We start from the raw sequence: 19560 nt of genomic DNA on the forward strand, positions 1-19560 counted from the left end.
TTGCAACATTTTATATTAGATTAAGTCGCACATTGTTAAATTTTGTTTTATACAAGTACATTAAACTGAGTCATTGGAAGGTTGCTGGTACTTATAGCTCAGGTCTTCCTATTTTAAGTACCAGCCGAACATAAATTTAATATACTTGTATTTAAATATACATGTAATATTTCTAAGAGGTAATAAATAAATAAATAAATAAATGGCTCGTTATGACAAATAAAAAAAAATTACGTGAATATCAAATGAGTCACGAATATTTTTATTTATTTTTTATTCGTTATTGGTTAAAACATTGCAGATTAAAGTTATTATGGTAGTCATTATGTGTTATAATTTATTTATAATCCTATGACACCCAACCAGTAGAAAGTAATAGTTTTCTAGGTATAAATATAATGGTATTCTATTATTTTTCAGTACCAGGATACTTCATTTTAAGTATTCCTTTTCCATCAATCTTGGCTTTATTTACTTCACACCTTGGAGATTGCTGGCTATAATTTTGTCTTTGCCACTTGGTATCAGTGCACTGGGTCTTCATTTCTTCTACGAGAGTCCCAAGTTCTTAGTTAACATAGGCAAGGAAGGTCAAGCGTTGAATCACCTTCAAGGAATTTGGGCTAGGAATGGAGGAATCCATGAATATCCGGTAAGTTTATTTGGGCTATATTTTTTTATGGAGTAAACGTTTGCTTACTAGTCAGTGTTCAGAGTCCCATTAATATTCACACTACTGACGACTTTTATATCGATCTTAAAGAGGAAATGGAGATAAGACAAGGGGAGAACTATAGGTATATAACAATCTAGCCTTTGGGAACATTCAATACTTCTGAACTAATAAGAAAAAAATACTAAAATGTAAAAATTATATCTCATTTTTAGGTTCAAAAAGTTTACCTGAACGAAGAACAGAAAGTAAATCGGAAAGGCGTTTCGATTCTGCAATCGCTTGTGGATCAGACGATACCTCTCTTCAAGCCACCGCTACTGTTGAATTCCTTGCAAATGTTTTATTTGATTACCATAATTTACAGCATGTAAGTGTTATGTTTTTGATACTAAGTTTGGTAAATTCTTTGTAAGGTATATTTTTTGTAACGGCTAGCATTCAAGGGCACTTTTGGCCTGCGATACTGCGCATTGAGACCTCAAATACTTCAAGAAACACGGCCAGTATACTATATTATTATTGCCTTAAACTACTGGTCTACTGATTTCCAGTGCTGCGGGTTATATTACCTTTTTATTTTACCCTTCTGTCGGTGGATGGAATAACCTTATTTAAGGTAGAAATTAGAAGGTAGAAATTAGAAATTAGTAATTAGTAAAGTAGAAGGTAGAAATTAGTTCAAGTATTCTGTTGTTTTGTGTTGTGTTGTTGTTGTTGTGTGTGTCAATGTTTCTTAATTTATCAATATATTTTTTCAGCAACAACAGCCTGGTAATGTGGATGCCATTAATAGTAGACGCATTTGGGTCTGGAGTCCACGCTGAAGGGAAACAAGATTCTACAAGTCTATGTTCCATTATATCTAGCACGGAGGGAGGCAACAGTACCATATTTCACGTGGAGGCCTTTTTTAAACCACCCATAAGAATAATTGATGATTGGTTTATTGACGGCTATTAGGGGTTGAATATAGATGAAATTCTGAGTTCAATTTCAAGTAGGCGAATTTAGATTTTTTTAATTTTCTTTTTAATTTGCATCCCACATAAAGAGGTAGCATTAAGCAAGCTGTTTGACCAAGCTATTTGAGGAAATATAAACGTCATGTTATTTACCTGTTAGTTCCTAAAACCAATCCATATTTTTATCTTGCAGAGCTGTACTTCGTCAATAGAACTGAGCACTTTACTATCAGGTGTAGCTCATGGTATTATTTTCTCTGGCGTCACGGTCTGCGTGTCTAAATTGGCTTCTAAGAAGAAGTATTTGCTGATAACCTTCCTGCTGATCACGATGCTGTCGACCCTGGGTGCAGTCTTCAACGAGAATAACGTCGTCAGTCTCGTGCTGTTTGTTGGCATGCTGATGACTAATTTATGCATGGGAATCCTGTTTACTTACTACGTGGATATGTTCCCACTTCTTACCGGTAGGGTTTTATTATGATTATACAAACTGGGAAAGTGGATCATTTGATGGTAATTATTAATAAATACGTACCCTGAACAGGAAAGAATGGGCGTGTTGCCAATTTTGTAGGGGAAATAGAGATCGGAAAGTAGGTAAGTATTTATTTCACGTGGATTTGTGAGATACATAATTGTCGAATTAATAGAATAAAAAATACGGTAGATTTTTTTTTTAATTGCCGTTTCTTTGTATAAGGTTGGCTTGACCATTCAATTATTGTTTCAATGACGCGCAATGGTTTTTGGATATAAACCATTTTTAATATAAGTTGATTACCTATTTCTAAATAAGCAACTTACTGTTTCCTTTATTTTGTAATAAACTGACGTTTTTCCACAGTGGCATGGCTGCCTGTTTGGGGGTGATGGTGGCGAGACTAAGTGGCGTGGCGGGGGTCAATTTCTTAGGCTCCATGATTGTGACCCACTGTGCCATAACCTTCTACGCGTTTGGCGTTTATTTACTCAGTAAGTGATTTATTTTGAATCGTTAATATACGTTTAAAGACAATTTATGACTAAAAAAAAGAAAATTTGACTGCCTCGGTGGCATAGTTGTATTGCATGTCCGGTACAATAGCGCTCTGAGGTCCTGGGTTCGAATCCCGGGTCGGGCAAAGTGATATTTGGGTTTTTCTGCTCAGTATCAGCCCGGAGTCTGGAATTTGTGCCCGATATGGCGATAGGCTCGCCCCTATCACATCATGGGACGGAACATACTTGGCGAAAAGTGGGTGCCCTAGTTGTGCCTTCTGCATTACCCCCTTCGGGGATAAATGCGTGATGTTATGTATGTATGTATGTAAAAAGAAAATTTACAACTTGGTTTATAAAGAAACGCATTTCTTCGTAAACTGATTAAGCCATAAAAGTTACTACTACCGTAAAAACTAAAATGTCAACTTTTACTTTTAGTCGAACAGGCAGTTTATAACAACAGAGTTTAGGGTACTCGTACATACATACACAAATACATACAACTGATGAATGAAAAGACTGAGGGTCGTTCATCTAAAATACAGCGCCTGCCCGTAAATTATAGCAAATCTACTTTAAATGTTATATTGCTATATATTTTTTTCAGGTGGTATAATAGTATCCTGTTTCCTGCCATGACACGTAAAAAGAACTCCATCAATTAAATTTGTTAGATAATATCATGTTAATTAGTTTATAAGTTTGTTACTTGTATTATATTACTTTTTGTTTATATTTCATTTTATTAACAGCGGTTTGCGCTATTTTATCACGGTTTTGATTTTTGATTATTCTGATGAGCTTAACCTTGCGTATCAAGTAAAAGTTAAGTAAGTACCTACTTAAGACAAATACGAACTAAATTAATCGTAAGAATTAAATTAATACATGCCTGGCTACTGTGAATATTTCACAAATAAAAACACTGTGATAACAAATTAATGAGATATAACCAGTAATCATTGGATAAAATAGTTTTTAGATCTTTATTTAAAATATAAAATATTAGAAAATAAAACTACAATAAACCTAAAATTTATTTAATATCACCAGTCGTATGTCAACTAATAAGCGGTAACTCCGCGCTCGCCTTGCCCTTCAGTCTATCATCGAAATTCCTCGCGGGATCTCTCCGTCTACTCCAGTCGCGTCTCAGGAGTGCCAGTGAGTACACTAGGAGGGCGAGGCTGAGCAGGGCCGATGCTATTTCTAAACCTAATAATATCTGAGGTCCCGTCACGTATAGCAGAGTTAGGGAGTTTTTTGTAGCTGCTGGCAGTTCAGGGAGCGTCTGAAAAAGAAGAGTATTCTTTAAAAGGTTGGTTAGTAAGTAGTGTCCTTATTTTGAAATTATCTTTACCACTTATGAAGAGCGACAATATCAAAAGAGTCACGGATACATTGTTAGTCATAAAGGGCCTTATAAGGACTGGGGATAGGGAATGGTTGTTAAGACCTACGGAAACTCATGCAATAGCAAGGTATAATTTTATGTTAGTTTATTGTGACTTGTGACTTAGTGGTACTATTCCGAGCCATTCATGCTGCATCAATACAGCGTATCTTTATAAAATTTATAGCATACTCAAAGCTGGGAGTTGATTTAAGTGTGTGATCGATAGAGTATAGCCTCGTGCGTATAATAGCAATATCAGAAGCAAAATATGCAATGATCCTGTACTCACCAATTTTAAACTCACTTGCGGCAGCAGCATGTCTGAGAACTTGGCGAGGTCAGACATGTACCGTAGGTCACCTAGCAGCAGGTTTAGTTGGATGGATAGGGAGGTTTCCACTGTCAACCCGATTCGCTGCAAAATTAAAGTCATTGGATCGAATGGAAAGATCTTCAACTTTGAAACCGGTGAGATCCTAAATGCCCGTGTGTGTTATTTGTAAGTGCCAGTAAAAACGGTGGTTAATAAAACATGAGACACTGTATCACATGTGTTTCCTATATCTGGAACTAGATCCCCGAAGGCAAAGATAATCATATTAGGTAAGTGCCGGTTCGTAAGAATTTCTTTTAGCTTCTCCCTAAAGATTCCAGCCTAATGTCTTAGAAGCGGCTTGCGTCCTGCGTGTTCCTACGACATTTCCATAAGAACTATGTAAGCCAATATATCTTCTCACGCAAAGCCGATCCCTGTCAAGCGAGAAAAGAGCAGGAAATAACTTACAGGTTCTATCAGGATATAGCTGTCGTGTTTCTCCCTGTCAGGGTTTAATCCTTCGACACGTTTCTGGAATTCAGGATCTACATCCAATAAATGTGATTTTGTTAATGCTATTGGTAAACCTGGAACAATACAATTAGTAGTTAATTAAATATTTTATTCATTCAACCTAAAAATTAGTGAAATAAGACGATTATAAAACGACAACTAGTTTTTAATTAGAATTATATACGACGTTTTAAAAAAAAAACTGTACAAAAATTACTTAATTTCTGCTAACATCATTAATAAAAGAAATCTTAAAACTCTTAAGGAATAATCTAGGATAATTTTCACACGAGCAGAAATAAAACAAGTATTATAAAAAACCAATAATAAGTATACAATAGAATTACGAGTCAAGTGTTTTTTCCCATTAAAATATTGGAATGAATAAACATTTAATATATGTTCCGTAGTTTGAAAATTCTAAGATGTAATAATAGCAAGGTAAGTAATTAGTTTGGGATGTATAATTTGATTTAGTTATGTATGTATGTAGGTGTTTATAGATGTATAATGTCTAATGAATAGTTTTTTTTTAATAATCTAATTCTATATTTAAGCAAGTTATCAGATTAATAATATCAGCCCTGTATTATATACTTGCCCACTGCTGAGCACGGGCCTCCTCTACTACTGAGAGCGATTAGGCCTTAGTCCACCTGGCCTAGTGCGGATTGGTAGACTTCACACACCTTCGAAATTCCTATAGAGAACTTCTCAGATGTGCAGGTTACCTCACGATGTTTTCCTTCACCGTTAAAGCGAACGATAAATTCACACAGAATACACACATGATTTTTTAGAAAAGTCAGAGGTGTGTGCCCTTGGGATTTGAACCTGCGGACATTCGTCTCGGCAGTCCGTTCCACACCCAACTAGGCTATCGCCGCTAAGTTATCAGATTGTCCTTTTTTAAAAACCATATTGTACTTGTAGCACTATTGTTACATCGATTCACATAAAAGTTATTGTGGTCGAACATCTTATAGCAATACAGTATGATGAGACCCCGCACGATGCGACAAAATCAGACGTCATGCGAACGAAAAATTTAAATAAGTCGGAAACTAAAATTATCTTATCTTCAAAACTACTCGCTTGATGGAAAAGGAACGGATGGAAAAGCTTTGACAGTTAATTAAAAATGTAGAATACTTTGTAAAAATCTTATGGGGGTTAATGAATTTTGAATTAAAATTGGTTTGTTATTTAGACATAAGCCTAAATATTTACTTGAAACGGAGCTACGAACAAGGGAATCGAATACTAATTGATAGGACGGAGTACCACAATGCTCTTACAGAAAAGCATTCAACGAATGCCAGCTATATAAAACAAACCTAGTAAAGATAATATAGATAATACTAATTTGTACATGTGCATTTTGTCTCTCTTTTCTTCTTTGCATCATATTTTTCTGTTTGGTACAATCAAGAGTAAATAAATAAATAAATAAAATTAATGTATTTGAAAGGAAATTTAAAAATTTCGTCCTTGATTAGAATAAAAAAATCCCCTATTTTCCTACTTATAAGGCCATCAAGGCTGCCCTTGGATTAGAACGCCTGTAATTGTAAAAAAGCGGAAATACTTCCGTAGACGGAGCAGGGCCCCCATAGTTATTCAATTTGACTAGTAAACAAACAGAATATTATAATAAAATTAAAAAGGAGCTTTTAAAAACTTTTGAATTCTCACATGTGCTTAGAAACATTTTTAACGACATCATTTAGATTTTAATCATAGTATAGAAGACATAAAGTGTAAGATTTTTCATATTACATGTCATTGGCTGTTTTAGCTGGCGAGAGTTCCTGATTTTTACAATTTGTAGGTACGATGCTTGAGATGTATAGGTTAAGAGGTTAGTGATCTTAAAAAACCTTTTTTTTTTCTTAGCCTGTTCAAGAAATGTATACACATATCTATCCATTTAAAATTTATGTCATTTTATTGATTGATGTAATTCTTTTACTTGTCATGTAGCGGTATAAATTACTGACGACTATTATTATGTGTAATTTGCACGTCATCTATTGTATATAGTCTCATCATCAACGTTAGTCCCTTGATATCCTCTGATGAACAGGGGTTCCGCAGAGGATATTAAGGGACTGATGTTTAATCCTTCCTTAAAGATTCCGCACTCTCTTCAAAAGAATGCACGCTCCTACACTGCGGGACATTTGCTGCGGCCTTAGGCACACAGTTCATTGATTATGACTCTTGTTTTATATTCACTTTTTATTAGGGCACGCGAATATATCCTTTCCTTCTATCACCCTAATTCCCTCCAAACTCTCCATACTATGTTCTCAGTAGTGTCCCACAACTCCCACCATTGTACTATACTGTATGTGCCATGTATCATGTAGTGGACTTCGCTCCCTCTTTCCGATGCCCAAATTAGTGGCATATCATACTTCTTTAGCCTCATAAGGCACAAAAATATGATGTATAGTCTATATAGGAATAATCTAAACAGAAATGGGATCTTGAAAGAAATTCGATTACATATTTTTACCGCGCGAACAGAACCGGCATCAAACGCTGGTATCATAACTCACCATAAAAACAACTTGAGAGGTCAAACACTCCTTGAGGGCACAACCCCTTGCTATCACATAACCGTGTGTTCTCAAACGTCTTGTTCGTCAAATGATACAAGAACGCATCGGGTCCCAATTCCATGCGCCTTCGTCCAACGTACTCCCATCCCAAGGTTCTGCAAAGGCCTGTACGATAGATATTCACGGGCATCTCCGGAGTCATCTCTGCTGGAAATGCTGCACCTTCGTACGTGTCATTAAATTCGAGCTTTCTGGAAGAAGGTTTGCGGGGGTTAAGGCGATACATAAATTCCATTTAATATTCTTTAGCACTGGTGCAGTTACGTAGTTATTTGTCCTGGATGTTTCATCTGTTGACCCAGGAGCGAGCAGTGGTTCTTTAATAGTGATGACAGGGTCTCTACCACCATTGTGACGAAATACTCTGGGGTCTTCTTTTATGCGCCGAAGAAGGCCACCGCGGGTTATGGATGGTTTATCAGTGTGGGGTATACTAAGGGTTAGGGACTCGGTCCAAGGTTCGCTTGAATGGGACTATACTCTGCATACCGCATTATCGGCTACTCATGAGATTTTGACTCTCATTATAGGTATCCCAAGATACAGGCATAGCCTAGTTTGGGGACCCCTGACAATAATTGAATTGCTTAAACTCAGATATGCCAATTATTGTTCATGTACTTCGTAATGTTATTATTTCTGTGTTCTTTTTGTTGCAATAAAGTTAAGTTATTATTATTATTACTCTCGAGTGTTGAAATTTAGTCATAAAGCCGATGACACCAACTTAGCAGTTCCAATCACCTCACAATTCTGGTAGGGACATCGCGTTAGTCTCCGCGCTAAGAAGGACTTTTACCGGGTTAGGTGTGAAAATTGATTTGGGATTCATAAGTCAGTCAACAGTAGCTAAGTTTATCAAGTTAATCATAAAGATGTCTATTAAACTAACTTACACGTCCACTAACTCGGTGGTATTGACTAGTTTCTTGCGTAACTTCTTCATCACTGATTTCACTTGGAACTTCTTCTTGTTGGTGATGTCCATCTCTATTTTGTAGTCTGCTGTGCTATCGTACAGCTGCAATTACAAATACTTTTACCTTAAGTGTGTTGGTTTCGAGCCCGTCTTTCGGTCACGCAACCTTTTTTATACAATGATTAATGACGAGTATTGCTTGCTCTCAGTACCGTAGGAATTAACTCTTTCTAAATTACAAAGCCTCTATTTCCACATCAATGAACAGGAAGCTCAGTTTCTGTGAATACTGAGCTTGCTACAATATCAATTTAGTTTTCGTACAATTTTTGTTTATATAACCCATTTAAATATAACATAACATACATAACATCACGCATTTTATCCCCGAAGGGGTATGCAGAGGCGCAACTAGGGCACCCACTTTTCGCCAAGTATGTTCCGTCCCATGATGTGATAGGGGGCGAGCCTATCGCCATATCGGGCACAAATTCCAGACTCCGGGCTGATACTGAGCAGAAAAACCCAAATATCACTTTGCCCGACCCGGGATTCGAACCCAGGACCTCAGAGCGCTATTGTACCGGACGTGCAATACAAACTACGCCACCAAGGCAGTCTAGTCTATTTAAATATAAGCAGATGTTTATATTGTTAATTGTTTTTGTAGAGTCGTTTCCGTAGTATAATTTCAACTAGGGAATAGGTTTAAGGAAGACAATCTAGTCTTAATGTAATTTAGTGCTTAATTATTGTTTATAATGATTGTGTTTTGTGCTCTGCTTTTTGTTAAATTAAAAAAAAATACACTACCATCCAGGTATGACTATGTTTAATATCATACACTTACTCTATCAAGCGCGCCAATTGTCTCATAGTAAACGAGGCCTGGAATTACAGTCCTAATAAAGTCGACAATTTTATCCTTGTCGCCCCACAGAACCTTATGGACATCCATGGTCGTGATAGGCGTGGGCCTGAGCTGCTTTATCCACATGCTGTACACGGATTGGATCATCAGAGGATATGAGCTGAAGAATGTTGACGTGGTCTGAAACGAAATTTATTTGCTAGGCGTCGAACGATGTTACGTCCGACATAGAAAACAATATGAGTAGCATGGGTTATTAATGACGTATTCTTACACATACTATGAAATCATAGTATCGGCAGTAACGTATATTCTATAGACACCACCTAAACTCTTAACTAAAATGGCAACCAATACGTCACTGTTATAGGCTATTTATTTATCTGAACAACCACTAATTTTACTTATTTGACTAATATTTTTTATTCAAATCCAGGTTAGACTTAGACTCGAGTTATTATATTATCATGAGCGCCACTCCTTACACAACAACAAGCTGTCAATATTGACCACACTAAAGTCAGTTTGAATGAATTGCAGTTCAATTCAGTTGAACACAGTGAATGTTCGGAAAGCCAAATCTAGTATGTAGTACGTATATATCGATGTATTGCGGTATGACTGGCTCTGATGACTTGGCAGTAAATTACTAATAGCTTTTCTGATTTTTATCACCCTGGAATCTGGAATTGGGCCTTATTGGATAGTGGCTTGCCCCACTTACATAGGACCTAACATAGTATGAGAAATGTGGGTATGATTACACCGTTTAACCACGAATAAAAGAAAAATGCAAGACGCTTTGTTCATTCATTGTTTTATCTCTGAAGGAAATATCAGTTGATTAGCATTAAGCATCAGTAAGGATGGAAAAAATAATACTTACAAAGTACGATGTGTAAGGCGTATGCACTATCGTCTCTTCAGGTCGGCCTACGGACTCTTCTTCCACAAACTCCGCCCGGAAGCGAGGTATGAACCTTACCACACCAGCTTCTAAGTCTAATTCTAGGTCATCATTCATTCGGTATTCTCTGAACAAAAGAAATTTAAAATTTGGTTATTATTAATCTTAATTCTTATTTACTGTCCTACTTTTGGGCACGGACCTCCTCTACTACTACTGAGAGGGATTAGGCCATAATCCACCACACTGGCCTAGTGTCATAATAGAGAATTTCTCAGGTCTGCAGGTTTCCTCACGATGGTTTCCGTCACCGTTAAAGGAAGCGATAATTCACAAAGAATACACACATATTTTTTTTAGAAAAGTCAGAGGTGTGTGCCCTTGGGATTTGCGGACATTCGTCTTGGCAGTCCGTTCCATAATCATCTAGGCTATCGCCGCTCACATACTGCTTGAAACTTACTGGTATACAAAAGGGCCGACTTCCTGGACTCTGAGCTTCGGATCCTTTCCACTGAGGAACCGCTCGGCGTTGGTGACGTTAAACACGTGGAACTCCAACCTCGCGGCCTCCATCTCTTTCATCATCATTTCATATATGATGCTGCCTTTGGTAAAGCGAAGTTTCTGGTGGTAGTAAACATTTCAAATGACTGAATTATCTAAGATTATATTATTCTGCTCTTGTGTTTTATTTATAACAGGCGCTATACGAAAATGATGGTCTACAAACGGTGAAAGATTGCCACTATCCACGAAAAGAGAAAGGGGGGATACTGGACCAGTTATTATAATCTCACTGACTACACGAAACTTATCAACAATCTATTTCTCATAACTTTTGAGGTATCAATTCGGTCAAACCAGTTTAAACATTTTGCATATATAATTGCCTTCAAGGCTCTCCCCAGATTGAGTGTTAATGATTAGGTTATTATTGTTTCGAAATACTTTCGTGGAAATGTAGAGAATATTTTTAAAACCAGTCACCATGATGCAACGGCATATAAAAATTGTTGTTAAATATTGTAAAGCTCCAGCTTAATTTATTGAATAAACACATATTATGTTTATTCAATAAATTTTCCACGTCCACATATTACAGTCAGATACCGTCAAGGGCTAAATATATTTTTTATAAATTGTAGAATGTAGATAAATATTGTCACTGCCTTTTCGGACGATCAACACCCCAGTCCTCCCCGTGACCATGAAGACTGCAAAGTCTTCGAAACGGGGGAAAAACATAATTTCGAAAAACACGATAAAATCAGATTGTTTAAATTTCAATGTTAACCATTCGCGTACACATAAGAAATCACTTTAATATTAATATATTTTGAGATTTACAGCAACATACGCAATTTTATGGGTCATAAAGAGAATAATGGCGGGTGGTACCACATAAAACTTATAAATTATTATACTTAAAATGCAAAATATGGAAAAAACCGGAATTGTATACTGCATCTTCAAGCAATCGATATTTTATAAAAGCGCACAACAATGTATAGAGTAGCTTCTCATTGATTGTTCTAAAAGATTTAAGATCTGTAATCTTTAAAGTTTTTATACCTATAAAATGCACGTATATGGGTTTCATTCATAGTTTGAGCATTAGTGCTGTTTTTAAAAGAGTACGGCGAGGTTATTGCACCAGATGGTAAAGAAGTGGGGTCCAGACAAAGTGTCGACTGATGAGAGATGATTATCCCGCGCCTGTCGATGCAATTATGCCGGCCTGTGTCAAACCGGATATACGAAGGTTGTTACTAGAACGCCACGCACTGATGTGGGCCACTATGGCGAGTTTTGCACGTGTACGGGGGTCGCTATCCGGGCGGATGTAAATATCTTAACACCAGCATATTTATTTGCATTTCATCACCTTTACTAAATTCACTAAACACTGACGTAAATCAGGCCATTAGTCGTAAAAAATAAGGCAAATATTGTAATATAAGTACTAAATTAACTTGTTTTCCGCCGACTCTATATAAGAGCAGGTAGAATATGAGTGATTAGACAAGTCAATTACTCGCCAATTAACTCTTTGGCAATAAGACGTGTACTTACATACTTAGCTATAATAAATATAGGGTCTATGAAGATCATCAGAACTGGAATAATCAAGCAAATAATTCCCAACAGCGATGACGCGAGTATTTTGTCTGTAACAAAAGAGTTTTTTTTAAATACGACGTGGAGTAAGTGGTTTGTGCAAAAATAACAATAAAGCGCCTGTCCCACTATGAGCGATATACGTTTAACTTTATTATATTACTTCTAATAAACCTGTTTTCTGAATTGGGTTTAGTTATTTTTATAATGTTGAGACTCAAGACCGCCTGGTGTAGAATGGACACGAAGCAGGAATATTGAAACTTTAAATGTCCTAAACGTAAATATAAACATTGTATCAGTTTTTTATATTTTAATTTCCGCGCGGCGCTTCGAAGTTCAAAGTGGGCAGTCTTCGGGAGAAAACTTAAATATATAAAAACTCCAAATTTTGCGTAAACATAAGAAATCATTATAAAAATTATGAAAAGAGATCTTGATATTTTAAACATTAAAGAACAATAATTAAATGTCCATCAAATTGAATAATTAAAGCAGTAAGTCGATGTAATTTATACGAACACTCGCATAAGATATATGCGAGTGTGTACCCCTTATACACGTATACTTACTTCTATTAGCAAACGTGTGTGGAACTGCTTTATTTCTAACAACCATGGCTGGTAACTTCTTTCCCATTGTATTTCTTCAGAAGTAGCATTAATCTGTTGACAAACTCTTATGATAGTTAGATATCTTACTTAATTTTATCATCTTATGGTATAATACTGACATTATAAATGCGATTTGTCAATATATTTGGTGTTCGTTCGAAGGAAACACACAGACAGCTGAACGGATTTGGATGAAATTTGGCACATAAATAGGCCATGTCTTGTATAATCATATAGGCTTATATTTTTACTTTATATTTTGGTCTTCTTGAGGAAAATATTTTTTTTAGCTGGTTTTTGAAGGAGGTGGAGCTGGTGTCATACAGATGGCATTATGGAACTCGACAGTGACTCAGGGATTTTTGTAGTGTTATATCACTATATGCTATTCACTCTGGCAACACAGCTAATAAAGCTAATACCATAAAATAAAGAGCAAATTATTTTTTTCTAAGCACGTAATGGATTTCTTTAGTTCAAACACCAGAACATAATCGCAGTATTCTCAGATTAAGAAAAAGACTTAATTGGCATAGAAGTAACTAATTTAAAGATCGTAGTGCACCTTAGAATGAACCTAAGCATGTATAATATCATTCAGTATTCGTATTAAGTTAAAATTTCTCGATAGTTGTTTGACCTTTTTAAGTTTACCGTTACCATGGTTACATGGATGTCGATGTTCCCGTGTTTTAGTTCCTACTAAGCTCCGCGGGGCGCTGTTTAAATTTCCACATATTATTCACGTAAACGAAACCATTATTTTTACAATATAATAATATGTAAGTTCGTGCTATGGCTGCAGAACAGGAAAATAGGAAACCCGTTTTAATTATTTTAGTTTTAAAGTGAATGTCAGTTCAATAAATTAGTCCTATAATTTAGCACAACATGGCGAAGTTCTTCATCTTTATTGGGCTTTAAAACGGACCAGGCTCTTACTTACGTGGGCCTGCTTCAGTGTGTGGGCAGTATGCTGCAATTTTTTTTTAAATGGTCACTACTTATTGACACCACTGTCTCTCTCTCTGTAAGGGGTTGGATCCAGATGGAAAAAGTGGGATATAGCCAGGCTAATTGACCCAACTGCACCTGATGGTAAGTGGAGCGGAGTGGAGTTTCAAAAATTCTATTTATATGTTTACGATGTCGCTAAGTAGATGATTTTTTTCCACAATGTAAGATCAACTATTCCATTAAGTAACTTTATTAATATAAACATATTAAAACCAGATCTTGCTGCGGTTCCGCTCGCGTGTTAATTTTTTTAGGGACAATTATTTCCCGAGCTCTCAGTCGCATAGCGCTCAGGAGTAATGCTTCCTATTAGTAACAAAATCATCAAAATCGGTTTTATAGTTCCTGAGTTCAAACAAACAAAGAAAAAACCTATTTAGCTTATCAGTAATTTGCAAAAAAGACACAATAAAACAATTATTACGTTCACACAAGAATAAAATACTAACAATGTATAGTTGCAACTTTTTAATTATGACAATTAAAATTACATCTTAATATTTTAATAGAGGATGTTAATAAAAAAACACATTGTGATAAGTGGCGTCGCTTTTTCTAACATTTGTTAATTTTAGTGAGAAACAGACAGACAGAATAATACAACTAGTGTTCTACATAATTCCGTGCGCGGTACAAACCCGCTCTGAGGACCCGGGTTCGATTCCTGGGTTGGACAAAGTGACATCGAGTTTTTCAGTATCAGCCCGTTGTGTATAAATTGTTCTCAATATAGTGATAGGTGTTCCCTATCGCATCATGGGACGAAACGCACAATATTACAATAAGTGGTAGGTAGTGGTGTAATGTGGAGTGTGTTTTTTTTCAAATAATTATCTGAAGTAATGAAGATATATAGCCCAAAATGTACCCAGCTTTCTTTCCAAGAGAGGCGGACAATTCGGAAATTATTATAATTCAACACAAATAAAATATTATAATGATAATCGTATGTAGATAAAATTGAAATTCCTCTCTACCCTGTCTACCCTTCTTTGTAAGTCTATTAAAGAAAAAAACAAAGTAATTAGTACCAATTATTTTACTGAGTAAGGCTGCGATTCATTTAATTACTGTTATTAGCAATTATTATATAGCAATAGAAGCTTGGAAACGGTGGCTAAACAGATACTTAGAAATAGTTAGAAACATGGTCTTATATGAAACTTGCTGGTGGTCTCTTATGTGTGAGATTTGGTCTGGGTAGGACTACCTCAATGATTATTTCTGCCGCCAAGCAGCAGTGTGTAGTCACTGTTGTATTACGGTTTGAAGGACATTGTAGCCAGTATAACTACAGGCCATAATAAGACTTAACATCTCATGTCTCAGGATGGCGAGCGCAGTGGAATACCAAACAATACTTTGTAATTCAAGGTGTTGGATAGTGTTTCTACTGTTCATAGGCGGTTGTATAGGTCACCACAGACGAACGGCAAGCTCGTCTCGTCATTCAAAACAATAAAAAATTACCTTACGAATTTATACTTAAAATTCTGTTAAAATTTCAAAAACCTAATTAACATCATACCTGCTTATTTAGTGTGTAGACGTGATGCAGTGCACCCACATTTCACACACATTAACATATATACGCACCAAAGTTAGCAACAATTCACTCAATTTTAATACATTTAGTAAAAATCCGAGCTAATTGTTATTGATACAACTGGGGAAAATCGTTTATCAAATCGCAAAACTAAGACCGCATGTAGACATTGTGTTTCGAGCGAATGACATCAACTAAGGTCCGAAGCTAATCTAACCTCTTTTCCTCAAAGGTCTGTAATGCATTCGTATTCAATTGGGTTTTATGATTAAGATCAGGGGCCCTATTTCGCCTACACGGGCGAATCCGTCTGTTTGCGGTTACGGGCGGTTTTTTTTATCGCTTTGAGAATCGTTTTGGTAAAAATTGAATTTATTGACTATTTCACCTATATGAATATCAAAACTGTCATTAGATTAGATCGTCAGTAATTGCAAAAAGACGGATTCGCCTCCATTGACGGAATGGGCTCTCTCATCTTAGCATCTTTGACAAATTTGTTTCTTAATCAAAGGTTTCCATTGCTCATCCGCGTGTTAGGTAAATCAATGTATATTTAAAACCCAAGTATAACCGTCGAGGATTTAGATTGGAAAGGTTATGATCCAGAAGAAAAAAATCTTAGAAATATTTGATAAAAAACAAACATATTTATGACTTTATTACAGAAGGGTTAGGTTAAGCAGAGGTGGAACTAGAAGACCCTTTTCGCCTTGTGTTCCTTCCGATAAGGGACGAGTCTAAAATTTATTGTTCTAAGAATTTTTAATAAGATGAAAATAAAATATGTTTCATAAAAATGCTTTTATATATTCACCATAATATCACAAAGTCAACCTTATAATGTAATGTTGAACCGATACTCTACAATTCTGTCGTGCTAAGCTCAAAAGCAGTATCTCAAAAAAAAATAAAAAAAAATATTTTTATGTCATCACATACCTTAAATAAATACCCATCCACTGAACTTATCTTAATAACGTTATGTTGTTTAGAACTTGTTCAAAAAAACCTTAAAAGAGTGTCTCTACCTCATTCTTACATACAAAACTATAAAATTGTATTTACAAAACTGCGATTATCTCGAATTAAAGTTTCCCTGACATACCGCTTTTGCGCTTACCACGGCAGAATCATACAGTTAAACAAAAGAATACTGCAATAAAATCCTAAAACTAGTTTTATTTCGATATCTAATTGAAATTCGTGTGAACGTAATAAATCATTTTGTATAACAAAATTTTAATAATTACTCATAATTTTAACGGCATAACATTCAAGAATTGTGTTTATTTTGACCATTTACAAGTAATACCTTATATACAAAAAAACGACAGAATGACGATATTAGTAGCAAAATCTGCACATTTATTTTGGTCAGGTTCCGTGACCCAATGAGCGGTGACGCGGCAAAGGAACAAGAGGTCAGGTTGATGGTATTATTTATCGTTGTCAACATATAATGGAGTGGAGTCCATCAGCCTTAAGAATAATGTATTCTTTTTGTCAACAAGTAACATAGTTACGTAAATAATGTTGTTATTATAAATCTTCGATTAAATCCTGTTTATATATTTTTGTGTTGTTATAAAAGGTAATGAATAAAAACAAGGTATGTAAACCCCATATCAATACGTAGCATCGTGTTATTGACGACTTCATCGAAATCACATAAATATCCACATTATGCATAAAAACAAAAATTAACACACATCACGCCTTAAAATCCCAGGGGTAGGTAGAGGCGCTACTAGGACATAGTTCGTCTAGTATGTTCCGTACCATGATGTGATTTAGCAAACTTATCGCCCTATTATATACAGAAAAAAACATATCATTTGCCCGGGGATTCCGAACCCAAAAGCTCTTAGCGGTAGTCATACTGCGTACGCAATACAGATACACTATTAAAGCATTATGTACCTATAACCAGCAAAGATATGGCGGCGAGCCCCATATTAAATAGCGGAACCTCGCCGCCCCTCTGCCCCCCATATGTGAAAACACAAACTACAATTAGTTGCATAATAAAACATTATTTTTAATCATTAAAAAAAAACAGCAAAATTGTTGCTGTGGGTCTCTACAGTAATGTAGTTATTTTAATAATATTATGAATACCAAGATAAATGTATAACTCGCCTGATGGTGGCCAAGAACAGTAGAGACCCCAGAACTCCAAAAAACTCGAGAAAACTCCAGAACTTTGAACTCAACCTAACCTTCACACGTTGCTCGTTAGTCTGAGATACTGCGTGCTTAATAATGTTTTAATTCTTGTATTTATAGATTTCTGCCGACCGTTATTTCCTAATTCTAAACAATTTAGGAGATAATGGCGGCGTGGAATTTTAAATAACCTTTTTCTGAGTCATATAACAATTAATTTTATTGCACATTATTCTGAGTAATTTGCTGGTTAATAATATTTTTGTAAATAATATAAATAAGATCCACACGAAGTTAAGGCACCCAATGTGACGAATCTATTGTGCTATGAAAACATAATTATAACAAATTAAACATTAATTAATTCTATATTTTAGAGTTATGTTTTAAGGAATAAGGTTTTAGCAATTTTTCAATATTTGAAAATCAAATTATATATCTTCATTAATCCACACTGACATCATCAAATTGCATAAAGGTAAACTATGTAAGATTGTTTGTAACATAATCTTACGATGAAGGTCCCCAGGTTCAAAACCCAAGGCACTCACCTCTAATTTTCCTAATTTAATATGCATTGTTTATAAATTATTGTTCGCTTGGACGGTGAAGCAACCTACATACCTAAGAATTCTTTATATCAATTTCGAAGGTATGTGAAGTCTGTCAAACTGCAATAGCCCTGCCTGGAGGTGTCTCTCAGTAATGTAACAGGCCAATGCTCAGTAGTGGACGAGCGAGGGGTGATCATCATCCGTTGGTATAATATGTTCCTAAACACTATCACACATACCATCAGGTGCAATGGAGTCCTTTTAATTTACATTATTCTAATGGCATCAATTTGAAGTTTAAGCTGGGTGGCGTAGTGGCTGGACTTCTGTGCTTAGGTTTTCGATTTGATCCTTGAATTCAATCAAATAATATTCAGTTTTTGCTCAATATCCGACCGACCTCTGAAAATTGTGCCCGATGTAGCGATAGGCTCTCACCTTATCACATTTAAGGACGGCACATAAGGCCAAAATTGAGTCCACAATGCACTTCTGCGTCTCTAAATACTCCATAAGGAATAAAAACGTGAGGGTGTATAGTGTATGATTGAAAGAAATAACTGCGATACGACCGTCTTTGCGATTTGTAATTTTGGAGTTTATTACTTATAATTAATTAAATTTAAATGTGGAAAAAAATGCTTAAACGTTTAATAATAGCCCTTGTCACAACACTACAATGTTATTGAGGGATCAAATTTACAAAATCTTAACACTGGATGTTGATTGCGGCTTCGCCCACGTCAAAGGCGTATCTCGGTATCAAACTTCTTGTAACACTAGAGATTCATAATGTCGCCTGCACGACACCAATGCTATCTATTTAAAAAATCAGATAAAAGTTCTATATCTCTCATGGGAGTAAATTACCGATATAAAAAAATCTACGAGTAAACCTAGGAGATGTCCTACACGGGTAGTCGATGGTCTACCCGTGTACCAAATATCATGCAAAACCCTTCAGCTTTTTGGACTTTATTTCTAACAAACATTTTCATAAAACTTTCGTATTTCTAATATTATTAAGATAAGTCCTGACTTCATCAGTAAGATTTAAATAACAGACTTACTTTTAATACATATTTATACAGTATCACTTCGTTTAGCTAACGCTTAGTCGAACCCAATCCGCACGTAACCGCACACAACACTTACTAAACCAAACTGGATATTTTAATCTTTCTTTTATTATTTATACTCGCAATAAAAACGTATGAAAGCCGCATTCATCTTTATAATTATTTACGTCAGTTTTTTTTCTAATGGCAGCGATAATTATATAACATGTTATCGTAGTTATTATGTCGGTTTAACTAATGGGGGGTAATTCTTGAAGGTTGTGTTAGTAAATATTTGCCAGAGGAACCT

The 19560-nt window shown here is 35.6% G+C and overlaps 2 protein-coding genes and 1 long non-coding RNA gene across 5 annotated transcripts in view; 2 read left to right on the forward strand and 1 right to left on the reverse strand.

Moving 5' to 3' along the window:
• The window catches only part of LOC119190102, a gene marked incomplete at its 3' end in the record, with an annotated part of 2675 nt that extends 586 nt beyond the window's left edge, over nucleotides 1-2089 (forward strand). Inside the window, exons 2-5 of the mRNA XM_037441165.1 lie at nucleotides 421-652; nucleotides 889-1043; nucleotides 1435-1573; nucleotides 1832-2089. Of these exons, the coding sequence (XP_037297062.1) occupies nucleotides 421-652; nucleotides 889-1043; nucleotides 1435-1573; nucleotides 1832-2089 (784 nt within the window). The remainder of the gene's footprint in view (nucleotides 1-420; nucleotides 653-888; nucleotides 1044-1434; nucleotides 1574-1831) is intronic.
• LOC119189987 lies at nucleotides 2090-3396 on the forward strand. 3 transcript variants are annotated; one of them, XR_005112703.1, is made up of 3 exons: nucleotides 2090-2105; nucleotides 2486-2613; nucleotides 3230-3396. It is a non-coding gene; the product is annotated as an uncharacterized LOC119189987 (long non-coding RNA). The 3 variants fall into 3 exon arrangements; XR_005112702.1 differs by lacking the exon at nucleotides 2090-2105 and adding an exon at nucleotides 2112-2238; XR_005112701.1 differs by lacking the exon at nucleotides 2090-2105 and having other exon boundaries at nucleotides 2112-2613.
• Nucleotides 3397-3646: 250 nt separating this feature from the next.
• On the reverse strand, nucleotides 3647-19349 carry LOC115447914 (lysosome membrane protein 2). The gene is made up of 11 exons (XM_030175210.2): nucleotides 19263-19349; nucleotides 12865-12957; nucleotides 12248-12342; nucleotides 10635-10798; nucleotides 10151-10298; nucleotides 9244-9444; nucleotides 8371-8495; nucleotides 7412-7665; nucleotides 4803-4921; nucleotides 4308-4433; nucleotides 3647-3913 (listed from the first exon to the last, which is right to left on the reverse strand). The coding sequence occupies exons 2-11, from the start codon at nucleotides 12929-12931 to the stop codon at nucleotides 3683-3685; spliced, it is 1530 nt and encodes a 509-aa protein (XP_030031070.1). The 5' UTR covers nucleotides 12932-12957; nucleotides 19263-19349; the 3' UTR covers nucleotides 3647-3682.
• Nucleotides 19350-19560: the final 211 nt, after the last annotated feature.

Source organism: Manduca sexta, chromosome 21 (assembly GCF_014839805.1).
Source record: "Manduca sexta isolate Smith_Timp_Sample1 chromosome 21, JHU_Msex_v1.0, whole genome shotgun sequence".
In the NCBI taxonomy this organism is placed as follows: Eukaryota; Metazoa; Arthropoda; class Insecta; order Lepidoptera; family Sphingidae; genus Manduca; species Manduca sexta.

Bases quoted from the DNA above. Each gene is read 5' to 3' on its own strand.
- LOC115447914 (XM_030175210.2), bottom strand. From the start codon at position 12,931: ATGGGAAAGAAGTTACCAGCCATGGTTGTTAGAAATAAAGCAGTTCCA. The intron at 10,299-10,634 runs GTAAGTTTCAAG...TCTTTTGTTCAG, and splicing joins GTCGGCCCTTTTGTATACCA to AGAATACCGAATGAATGATG. The intron at 9,445-10,150 runs GTAAGTATTATT...ATTTCGTTTCAG, and splicing joins CGCCTTACACATCGTACTTT to ACCACGTCAACATTCTTCAG.